The following is a 12,435-nucleotide window of genomic DNA, read 5'->3' as shown; positions in this document are numbered from 1 at the left end:
ATGCCGCCATCATCATTTTCAAAGCATTCCCTTCCCACTTGAGCCCTGATATCAGCTCCCCATTTCTTCCCCCTCTCTCCCCAGTCCTCCCTCCCTCCCTCATGAACCCTTGACAAGTTATAGATTATTATTTTCATATCTTACATTGTCCTTAGTCGCCCCTCACCCACTTTTCCATTATTTGTTACCCTGGGAGGGGGTTATAGATTGATCCTTATGATAGATTTCCTCTCCATGCCCCCCTCCCCTAATCCTCCTGGTATCTCTATTCTCATTGTTGGCCCCGATGGTTTTATCTATCCTGAATTCCCTGTGTTTTGGGATTTTATCTGTAGCAGTTTGCATGTTCTGGACTAATCCCATTTGCGAGATAAAATTGAGGTCATGATAGTGGGGGGAAGGAAGCACCAAAGAACTAGAGGAAAGCTGTGTGTTTCATCGGTGCTACACTGCATCCTGACTTGCTCATCTCTTCCCTGTGACCCCTCTGTGAGGTGATGTCCAATTGTCTACAGATGGGCATTGGGTTTCCACTCCATTCCCCTCCCCCCTGGCCCCATTCACTTTGGGAATGATTTTCTTCTGGGTCTTAGATGCCAGATCCCTGATCCCATCAACATGATCACACAGGCTGGTGTGCTTCTTCCATGTGGACTTTGTTGCTTCTCAGCTAGATGGTTTCTCTTTTATCTTCAAGCCTTTAAGACCCCAGATACTATGATAGCCGGGTGCCATCAGCTTTCTTCACCACGTTGGCTTTTGCATCCATTTTGTCTTCAGCGATTGTGTGAGGAAGGTGAGCATCACAGGGTACCAGATTGTTAGAACAAAGTGTTCTTGTGTTGAGGGAGTACTTGAGTAGAGGCCCATTGTCCATCTGCTACCTTAATTCTAAACATATAGATATAAGTACATAGTTCCATTCCCCTCTCATTTTATATATATATTTACATATGTACATGCCTGTATTTAGACCTCTATAAATGTCCTTTCCTCCTGGTTCTTTCCTCTATTTCCTCTTACTTTCCTCAGGGGACAAGGTTTCTTTATTCTCTTAGTGAGACTATATCAATGTAGGATATATCTTCAACTTAACCACTTTTGAGATAAATAAGGAACGGATGAGGTACAGAAGCAAGCAAGCACACAGAGGTTAAAGACAGTTGCCTTGTGGGCACCACCAAGGAACCACGGAATGATAGGGTTACAGGACCTTCCCCTAGAATCAACACCGAGAGGAGCTTCCTCTAGTGCTGGTATCCTTCAGGGTGAAGGCTCACATTTACCTCTTGACCTATGAGAAAATAAATTTCTGTTCTTTAAAACTGCCTACTGATAGTACTCCTGCTAGAGCATCACTAGCAAAGACCAGGGCTAACCTATGCAAACCATGTCATGGTTACCACTCCAATCACAGGTTATCCTGGATGCAAGTAAATTGTGGGGTTTATTTTGCTAATGGAAACCATCTGGGAGTATTGGGAAAGTTAAGAGTCTGTTGCCCTTTGAAGACCCCCATATTTGCTGTCAATTCTTTCTCCAAGATGCTCAAAGTCTGAGCAGGTTTGGATGAAGACAAGCGTACATTTTAAAAAAAGCCTAGTGGTTTATTTCCTGATGGTTTACTGAGGGATGCTTATTTCTTTACACCTTCTCAGGAGGGTCTGCAAAGCAGCTTCGGCTGCTCGCTGGACACTAATACAAGGGTCTTGACGGAGTGCCTGGAGCCCTGAAATGAAAAGAATAGTCAAATCCTTTGAATGAGGAAAGTCAGTGCCCATCAGGAAGAGAAACGTTAGCCAAACCCCAACCTACATACATAATTCTGCATGGCTCCCTATTGAGGTTCAACCCAAGGGGGGTTCAGTCCCTGATGTTCACATTTACTCCCCTCCCACCCACTCAAAAGAAAATTTCGGGTTGGTTGAGAAACTCCTTTGAACTTTGAACATGAGAAAACCTGGTCTTGTTCTCAGTAGATTTACAGACAATTAGAAAGTAATGATGCCTGCAGAGAGATGGAGGCGGGAGGTACCTTAGACCCTGGAGAATTCTCAGTGTCCAGTGAGGGGCAGTAACAATAATCAATGAAGTACCAAGACTTTCAATTTCTTGGTTAACATGTCACTTGGAGCAGCAATAGTTTCTCTTTCCCTGAAAATACGACACTAAACTGGATAGAGGTGAGGGTTTGCACTTACTTGTGGTCAGCTGTTCTTGGTCTAATAACTCCACATATTGACTGGTCAAATTGAGAATGATGGAATCTAAAGAAACAAGAGAGGAAGTTGCATTATAAGAGCCCATGAACATTAGGTCAGGTCTGACTGTGCATCCACAAAACGAAGATGAGCTTTAATCGATTAGATGAGAAAATGGTCTGAGTTCCTCCAACGATGATATCAGGATGACCTCTAGTAGCACGGTGCCTGGAAGTGGTCACTCTCTTACTGAAGGTGTTCTTGGGAAAGCTTAAACGATGTCCTCCCAGGAGGTGCCACTTGTTCTCAGGGTACCAAGGGTATGGTTCAAGGTAGAGTAAGATATACTATTATTTCTGTCTTCAAAAAGTTTACAATAAATGATCCAATAACAAATCCCTAGTCTCCAGAGTAGAGCTTGGGGTCTGGTCTTAAAGGCTTATCTTAAAAAAATAGATTTATTGATATATATTACACAATCCAATATATCCATTCACATAAAATTCTTTTGTTCAATTCCATCGAGTGGAATTAAGCAATCATCAATGCTATCAGCTCCCCCTTCCCTTCATACCCTCCCCCTTCCCATACCCTCAGGGGACCATTACTCCTGTTACTGTTTCTGGAGGGTTATCTGTCTTGACTTTCACGGACTGAGCAATCTTAAATATACAAATGAACATACACAAATCTAACAATTAATGAAGTAAAACAAATAGCCACCTTAATAATAAGGGGAGGAAATGTTAATGAACTAGCAGATAATTATGTGGTTCATCAGTGTCATACTGCACCCTGGATTTATCACCCTTCCATGTGACCCTTCTTGTTCTTTTTTTTAATCGTTTTATTAGGGGCTCATACAACTCTTATCACAATCCATACACACATCAATTGTGTAAAGCACATTTGTACATTCATTGCCCTCATCATTCTCAAAAGATTTCCTCTCCATTTAAGCCCCCATCATTAGGTCCTCATTTTTCCCCTCTCTCCCCGCTCCCCTCTCCCTCATGAGCCCTTGATAATTTATAAATTATTGTTTTGTCATATCTTGCCCTGTCCGACGTCTCCCTTCACCCACTTTTCTATTGTCCATCCCCCAGGGAGGAGGTCATATATGGTTCCTTATAATTGGTTCCCTCTTTTCAACCCACTCTCCCTCTACCCTCCCAGTATCACCACTCACACTACTGGTCCTGAAGGGATCATCCGCCCTGGATTCCCTGTATTTCCAGCTCCCATCTGTACCACTGTACATCCTTTGGTCTAGCCAGACTTGCAAGGTAGAATTCGGATCATGATAGTGGGGGCAGGGAGGAAGCATTTAGGAACCAGAGGAAAGTTGTATTTTCCATCGTTGCTGCATCGCTCCCTGACTGGCTCGTCTCCTCCCCAAGACCCCTCTGCAAGGGGATCTCCAGTGGCCTACTAATGGGCTTTGGGTCTCCACTCCGCACTCCCCCCATAATTCACTATGGTAAGATTTTTCGTTCTGATGATGCATGTGACCCTTCTGAGAGGGACTTTCCAATTACCTGGCAGGTGAGTTTTGGGTCTCCATTGCATCCATGCCACGTCAAGTTGGTTGTGTGTTTTTGAACTTCTGATACCTCTTTCAATTGAAACCTCATAATCAAAAAGGCTGGTGTGATTTTTCCATGTGGGCTTTGTTGCTTCTCTGTTAGATGGCTACTTGTTTAGTTATAAGCCTTTAAAACCCAGACACCATATGTTTTGATAGCCAGGCACTATCAGCTTCTTTTACCACATTTGCTTATGCATCTATTTTGTCTTCAGCGATTATGTTAGGAAGGTGATTATCACACTGTGCCACATTATTGGAACAAACTGTTCTTGTATCGGTGGAAGATTTAAATAGAAGCCCAAAGTCAATCTGTTCCTTGTTAGATATGCATATTTATTATTATATTTATTGTTATTTTCCTTTCCTATTCCACAGTTATGTTTGCCCATCATACACATTTCAGTAATTCCGCTCAGTAATTCCGTTCAAATATGTCAAGAAAATCCACTCTTCAAACCTACCCACTCTTAAAACAAGCAGCCATCAAAGTGAGTCAGCTAAATCCACATGGAAGAAGCACACAAGTCTGTGTGATCCAAGGATTTTAGATAATAAAACCCAAATCTGAAGGAGGGGATGGTATCAAAGCTTAAATTCTGAACACCTGGTTTGCAAAAGGCTGTGGAAGTCCAAATTTCATTTTCAGGGTCCACACCTGGATTAATCCTCTCTCTGGCCATAGTCCAGATATGTGAATAAACTTGCTGTCAGACAGAGAGAATTGTACAGTCTATTATAGCAGATGCAGTTAGCTTAAAATGTAACACGTTTGATCTCCCTTTTGACTCACATTAAGGTTGTTTGAGTTTTTAATAATCTTCTGCTTTCTTTTTGACTGAGGTTGTTCTTTGTTTTGATTGTAATTATTGTTGATTTTTTGTTTGTGTTTTGTATGATTTTGCCGTATATGACATTCAGGACAGGTAAAGCTATAGAAACAGTAACTGGATTAGTAATCCCCTAGGAGAATGGCAGGGAAGATTAGGGGGCAATGGGGAGCTGACAACAATGGATACAAGAAGGGATGTTCTGAAGTTGACTGCGGTAATGGCTTCAAAACTCTCCTTAATAAGAATGAATGATTAAATTGTATGATATGTGAATTACATGCCAATAAAATTATTTTTAAAAGAAAGAAAAGGCCTTATTCTTAAAGGTGGCCAAACAAGTGGCACAGTTCACTGGGCCCAGATTTGGTGCAACAAACTTCATGATAAGGATTAGAACTTCAAAATTGGAGTAATCTCAGAGAATACCTTATTTTTCGCTTTAATAGATTTGACAGAGGCAAAAATGAATTATCCTGAATCACATAGTAGAACCAAGGTTGGTTGGCCCCCACACCAGCATGCTTCCAATTTATATAATGTTGCTGCTAAAACTCTGAGCTTAGACTTAGCATTGAAGATTGAGTATGAGCTATGAAAAGGGATGAGATGAAGGAAGGAAATTGGGCAGGGGCAGTAGGCTTACAGTAGAGACTGTAGACCATGACAAGCATGAAGAGCCCATGAAGGAGCTTGACCTGATTGGGGGTGAGTGAGTGTTGGGAAGTCAGAAAAAGTCATATATTTTCATTTTGCACAAGAAAATAGGCTCCATTGAGGGAAGAGATTGTAAGACGTAAATTCCTTCTGGCCATCTCTTAATTTAGCTTCTGCTTGAACCAATGTTTGCAGTGGAGGTGCTTCCAATCGAAACCAACCTAGATGGTAAATAGAGGACATAACTGAGTAGGCAATGGGGATGCTTCCTCACCTGTGAGCTTGACAGCTGCGCTCCTGATCATCTCCCAATGGCTGCTGAAGAAAGTGAACGAGTGTGTATGGAGGATCCACAGAATTTCCTGGTTTCTCTTTGCCTGGAAGAGATATGTATTACATTGAGCGCAGCTGGAAATTGGCACTTCATGAAATTAAACATCCTGTAGAGCAGTGGTTCTCAACCTTCCAAATGGTGTGACCCTTTGTTCCTCATGCTGTGGTGACCACCCCCCAAACCATAAAATTATTTTTGTTGCTACTTCTTAACTGTAATTTTGCTACTGCTATGAATCATAATGCAAATATCTGATATGCAGGATGTATTTTCATGGTTACAAATTGAACATAATTAAAGCATAGTGATTAAAGCATTAATTAAAGCATTTACCCAGTAATTATAATTCATGAAGTATCGTTTTACCTCCAATACTGATGCTTTCAACACAGTAGCTGCTTTCTACACAGTAGCTGCTCTCTGCACAGTAGCTGCTCTCTACACATGAGTGACTGGCCCGCATAAGTACATTATAGTGCCAACCCTGTCACATACACCTGTATTTGTACGGGGTGTATATGATGGGGTTGGTGCGATGATGTCATCATGCCAGGTACTCGTATGTGAGCATATCTTCATGTGGGCGGACCTGCCTGGTGACGGATAGAATAGCGAGCTCTTGGTTCCTAAGACCATCAGAAATATGTGTTTTCCGATCATCTTAGGTGACTCCTGTGAAAGGGTTGTTCGAATCCCCAAAGGGGTCTTGACCCACAGGTTGAGAACAGCTGCTGTAGAGACTTCCAAATGGAGCATTTCCGAATGGTCAGTGAACACTCACACAGCTTTTATCGGGAGGGACCTTATGGGCATTCCTCATTTTACGAATGATCTAAATGTATTTGAAGAGTAAGGCACTGGGGCTTAAGCAACTCATCACGAGTTTCCAGCGTCTAGCAGCACACATCTCAGTTAGGACTTGGGGAAGGAGCAGAAGGTAATGTGGCAGAATAAGACTTCTGACCCTGGACAGAGATTTCCTCTTACATAGATTGCCCTACTGCTGTGGAGCGAGCATTTGGAGGCATATTGCCTCTTTTTGGAGGCAGTATCTATTTCACTCACCAGTTTCACACAGAATTGCCGATAGAAGTCCCTGACCCTTGGTAGATCCTGGCCATCAAGGAGGTGGTCTAACACTCCACAGAGTTCTTGAAGGCCCAGAAAAGGAATGCAGACAATCAAGACATCACGGCAAGCCTAGGAAACAGAGATTTTTAATTTTTATTTTCAGTGTGTGTGGGTGGCTATGCATGCTGCTGGGAGCCCCTTTCCGGGAGGGAAAATGATGACTAGCACTGGAAAATGGAAGCAGTAAGGGTCAGTAGACTGAAAGACCCTCTAATCACTCTTGACATTTTCTCAGATTCAAGAACGGATGAGCAAGACCAGAAAGAGATGGCCAGAGAGAGCCCACAGTTGGAGAAACTGTTTTCAAGTTCACGTCGGAGTTTTAACTCAGATTTGGTCTTTCAGTTCATCTCATCAGGGCTTCTCAATTATAGGAAAAACAAGGAGAGGGAGGTGTCCATAGGGGGCCACTTACAGTTCCAATCTTGGGGTTGGGATCCCAGAGGTGGAGAAGGAAGGAAATCATGCTCTTTTTTATTTCTTCAACATAAAAAATCTTCCACCTTCTTCCAGTTAGTGAAGCCAGATTCTCAAATAAGCAGATGGCAGTCAGCCTCACATCATCTTGCTCCTGTTACAGCAGATGCAATGTATGGGAAAGCGGGCCCTCACTGGCCAGGCCAGCCCACCTGGCCCCACTCCATCTTGCCTGGCTTCAGCAAAGCAAAGCAGGAACTGTGGCATGAGGGTCCTCTTGGAGGGCACTCTTGATACAGACCATAATCAACATTCCACTTCCTTTTCTAGAAGCTTTGTCCCAACTAATCCAAATTTAAAGAACCAAGTGCCTAGGGTCTGAGAGTGCTGGTGGTGTAGTGGGCTAGGAATCTATGAATCGGCCTATTGACCGCAAGGCTAGCAGTTTGAAACCACCAGTTGAGAAAGATGACGCTTTCTACTCCTGTCAAGATTTACAGCCTCACAAGCCCACAGGGGCATTTTGCCTTGTCCTATCAGGTTGCTATAAGTAAAAATTGACTTGATGGCAGTGAGGATTTTTTTAACACCCCCCCACCAGCTCCGCCCAAAAATGATATTGACAAATTGAAATGTGTGGTTGAAAATAAGCACAAAGTGACTTCCAAAGACCAGATTTAGGCTGGCCCGTTGAAAGGAAGGAGGGAAGGGAGAAAAAAAAATGCAAACCCAGAGCATTGACTCTTGCCTTCAAGTCAATTCCAACTCACAGCGCCCAAGGTGCTATAGAGGGGAACTGTCTCCACATTGTGTTCTTGGCGGTAATCGAGGTGCAAGTAGACCACTGGGTCACTTGGTGTGTTCAAGGTGCCAACCATTTAGTTCCTAGCTGAGAATGAAGCTCTTGTGCCACTCACGGGCTAACAGCACAAGCACCAATCTGGAGTTCAAAGTGTTTAACGATTTGCTACTCAGGAAGAAAGGGACAAAAAACAAAAACAGAACAAGCTATTGGGTGAATACATTTTTAAAACGGTTAGAATTGAGTGGTAATTTTTCTTTATATTCCATTCAGAACTACTGAGCCTTAATTTAGATGTCTAAATCAATCACTAGCTGTAGAATATTTAAAGGGCAGAAAAATTAGGTTTATGAGGCATAATGCGGGAAATGAAGACTTGCTAGTCTGGAGACCAGCAGGTAAACTGGTAATGCAATAAACGCTTAGTGAGGACGGAGGATGTCCTGGAAAGAGCAACTGGCAGTAACTTATTTCCCCTGACAGCCACCTGTGAAGAAACAAGGTTAGACTATCAAATGCTCGATTATAGTTTGACATGTTAAGTGAATTCCACATTGATTTCAATGTAAACCAGAAATAGATAATAAAATCTAGTTTCCTAGAAGGTATAAAGGAAAATGACCCTTCCCTACTCTACCTAGGGTTACTGGATGGTTTTTCTTTTCTTTTTAAAATTAGGACCTTGGACTAGATGAAGAGGTGATGCCAATTAATTTGGTCAGTTGGTCAACCAACTGGCAGAGATTTATATTTATGTCTGTTCCAAAGAGAAGGTGATCTATCTAATGAAAGGTGGGAATTGCCAAATAATATAATTCATATCATAGGCAAATAAAAATTTCTGAAGATAAGTGACAACAGTTAGAGCAGCGCCTTCAGAAGAGAATGTGGGGTAAGGGGTATCATTGCTGATATAAGAGGGTTGTGGCTGAAAGCAGAGTGTACAGGAATGATAATTGTGTAATTACATTCCTCCAGGAAGGCATTCCACTGTATGTGCTATAACAAATGATGGATAACATTGAGAAGAATGGGAACTCCAGAACACTTCACCGTGCTCATGAGGAATCTGCACATAGAAGAGGCAGCCATTGGAACACAACAAGGGGATATGCATGCTTGAAAATTAGGAAAACATGCATTGTCTCATAGTACTCCTTCCATTTGTATGCTGAGCCAACAGCCTGTGAAGCTGGACCATAGGCAGAACACAGCATCAGAACGGAAGGAGGAGTCATGGACAAGTTCGAAATGCCGTTGACCACCTTTTGTGCTGAAAGTGATGGCAAGTGGAAGCACTTACTGATGAAGATTAGAGACTACATATGGCAGTATGGGTGACGTCTCAACATAAAAAAGAGAAAAGTCCTCAAAACTGGACCAATGAGCAGCATTATGATAAATGGAGAAAATATCGACGTGATCAGTGATTTAATTTTGCTTATGTCCATGATCAATGCTCATGAAATCAAATGCCAGATTATACTGGGAAAATTTGTGCACACGATTTCTTTGATGTGTTGAAGGATGAAAGTGTCACTTTTATCAGACAATGTGCCTGATCCCGGGTACGATATTTCCACGGCCTCACATGCACGTGAACATCGGACGTTGACTAAGGAAGACTGAAGAGACATCGATGCATTTGACTGACTGTGCTGGTAAAGGATATTGAAAGGACCAAGGAGTACCAGGAGACCAAACAGGTCTGTCTCAGAAGAAGTATAGCCAGCATGATTCTTAGAAAGAAGGACAGCAAGATTCTGTCTCATCTCGTGTGCTTTGGACATATTATCAGGACAGCGTAGCTGCTGGAGAAGGATCGCATGCTAGGTAAAGTAGACGGTCACCAAAAGAGAGGAAGACCCTCAACAAGGTGGACTAGCACCATGACTGCGATGATGGGCTCAGATGTAACAAAATACCGAGGATGGCGCAGGGCCAGCAGTGTCTCATTCTGTTGTGCACAGGATGGCTATGAGTTGAAATGGTCTTGATGGCACCTAACAACAACAACAACAACAACAACAAACAACAACAACAATATATGCTGCGAAAGGTTTCATTAAAGGGCTGAAAAAACATGATGGTATGTTGAAGACTTAGGTGCCCTGACCCAAGCCATGGCATTTCAATTTGCCTCAAATACACGTGAAATTTGGAAAAGACTACGAAAGACTGAAGAATTGATGTCTTTGAATTATGGTATTAAGTAGCCAGAAATCTCCTTACAAACAAGGATGGTGAGGCTGGTCGTACATACTTTGGATATGCTACGAAGAGGAGCCAGTCCTTCAGAAGGACTTCATGCTGAGTACAGGGTTAGTGTGAAAGAGGAAGGCCCTGAACCAGAAGAATTGACACAGGGCCTGCAACAAAGCTCAAACACAGGGACCGTTTAAAGGATGGTGCAGGGCTCGGCAGTCTTTCATTCTTGGACACAGGCTTAGTGTGGGCTCTAACAGATGGACGACACCTAATAACAACAATAGCAACCATATTTTTGCAAGGAAAGACCAGGAAGCATGCTAGAAGATTAGGGTTGTGGTAGGGCATGGAGGAAAGCGAAGGAAGGGCCTGTTAATGTGTGGGTTACCTTTTGGGTAAGTGAAAATCAGACCTGAGTCATGGGAACCTGGGGGATTCATTATCAACTGCTCCTCTTGGCTTCCTCAATGCTACCCAGCCATTCGCTTCCCCACTCTTCTAGTCCCTGCTGCTCAGACCACTCTGATGCCCAGACCTCCCAGTCTCCTCAGGCAGAGAGACACAGGTAGCCAAGGGCCTGTACAGAAATTGTCTGCGGGTGACCTCTGTAGCCGGCCAAGGCATGTGGTTTGGGACCCGGGCATTGGCTGCTATAGGCACTGCTGTGAACCTCTTTCTGTTCACAAATGTCCTTTGGGGCGAGAGGACTCTTGGATGGGCTGACTTACATCCTCAAAGAAAGTTCTTGTTTGCAGGACTATTTCTTTGAAGTAGAAGCTCACATCGCGGTCTGTGAGCAACTCCAGGATCTTTCTCAGAGCCTTCAAGCTTTCACAGACGACTTCCGTCCGGGCGAGGTGATACAGGCCTCTGATGATGGATTCTAACATGATCTGCTTGTGCTTCTTCACCTGCGTTGGAAGAACAAGCTCTTAAACACCAGCGTGCTTCAATGTATTCTGGGGTAGGGTGGGGGTTCCCAAACCAGGCGACAACAATCCTGTCCTAACAGATTTACGTCCGCCCAAGTGCCACCACTTGAGCAGTTCATTCAGACGTTCCTTTCATCCTAATGCAACTGCAGTGTGCCCCTTAGTAAATGACTATTGCAGCTAAAATTAATTTTTCAAAGCTCAACTTAAATGAACCGCCTTCTCACGAACTCCTTGTACCTTGTGCGGGGATCCTAACGCGGTGTTGCCCAGGCCTCGGATGGCCATCTGCCTCAGGATAGCGTTGGAGTCCCAGGCACTCTGATCCATCAAGACCAGCACGTCGCGGAGATTCCCGTGCTTCCAAAGGATGGGCTCCTTCATGAGCTGAAACCGACACACTCCTCCCCCTTAGTTAAGGGAGTGGCCTCCCTTCAGGACAGCGCCAAAGGAATCGATAGCTCTAGTTAAAGAGCAGGGGAAAGCCTAAGACAGGGAGAAGCTCCGCTCTAGATGGGAGCGGCCCACAGTTCAAGGTTAAGAGGGCGTGCTGAGCGCAGCACCATCTAGTCTAAATGGACAGATGGGACAGGTAAAATAAGGACCACCGGTGATGTTCCTTGCTGGATATGTTGGGATCGTTTTCATCCCAGGGTTTGAGGGGGACAATAATAGGCTTGTTGGGTCACTCTTGGCGTTTGCCTGCCCAGATCTGTTTTCGGCCCTTCTCTGTGCAGGAAGGCTGATTTCTGCAGAGCAGACCAGAAAGCAGGAAGAGATGGAGGGGTGCTCTTCCCCTTTCTGCTTTGAGGCTCTATTTCTGGAAGCAGCTGGGTTCCTTCCACCAGCAGAGCTCCCCTCGACGGTCCCTCTCACAGAGTTCTTGACCCCAAGAGAACTGCCTTAAGGCAGTGTTTCCCAAAGTGGGTGATAGCACCCTCTGAACGCTGGGAGGATCAGAGGGGCAGCTGCGAAAGCAGGTGCCTACACTTTACCCTGGATTATGGGGTATAGCACAAACGTTTCTACTTGCCAGGATCAGGGGACGGGGGTTGGGGGGTGCTGAGTAGTATATATTTTCTCTTTTCTGAAAAGAGAGTGGTAAGCCACATAAGTTGGGGAATCTATGCGAGGGGCCTGAGAGAGTCTGCTGAGAGGGCTGGTGCCCCTTGCCTCAGAGAAGAACGCAGTGCCTGTCGTCCGGTAGCTCTCCGAGGAAGAGGTGAGAGACAGAATCAGGTGATCCATGATTTCCAGTATGACTCCATGCTGCCACATTGCCATGCTCCTAAGGAGTGAGAGGCCCCGGTTTTAGCAGAGACCTCCCCGCCCCCCCCC

At 44.2% G+C, this 12,435-nt stretch overlaps 1 protein-coding gene across 1 annotated transcript in view; it reads right to left on the bottom strand.

The window, feature by feature from the left end:
- Positions 1-1,622: 1,622 nt before the first annotated feature.
- Positions 1,623-12,435, bottom strand: part of MROH2B (maestro heat like repeat family member 2B) — a 95,396-nt gene continuing 84,583 nt past the window's right edge. Inside the window, exons 34-41 of the mRNA XM_013008393.2 lie at positions 12,271-12,409; positions 11,338-11,484; positions 10,894-11,076; positions 7,154-7,309; positions 6,673-6,807; positions 5,548-5,650; positions 2,202-2,267; positions 1,623-1,729 (exon numbers count right to left, since the gene is read on the bottom strand). Of these exons, the coding sequence (XP_012863847.2) occupies positions 1,623-1,729; positions 2,202-2,267; positions 5,548-5,650; positions 6,673-6,807; positions 7,154-7,309; positions 10,894-11,076; positions 11,338-11,484; positions 12,271-12,409 (1,036 nt within the window). The remainder of the gene's footprint in view (positions 1,730-2,201; positions 2,268-5,547; positions 5,651-6,672; positions 6,808-7,153; positions 7,310-10,893; positions 11,077-11,337; positions 11,485-12,270; positions 12,410-12,435) is intronic.

This window comes from Echinops telfairi, unplaced genomic scaffold (genome assembly GCF_000313985.2).
Source record: "Echinops telfairi isolate 266 unplaced genomic scaffold, ASM31398v2 ScPeMD7_7469;HRSCAF=8507_1, whole genome shotgun sequence".
Classification (NCBI taxonomy): domain Eukaryota; kingdom Metazoa; phylum Chordata; class Mammalia; order Afrosoricida; family Tenrecidae; genus Echinops; species Echinops telfairi.
This window is presented reverse-complemented; position numbering and strand designations above follow the sequence as displayed.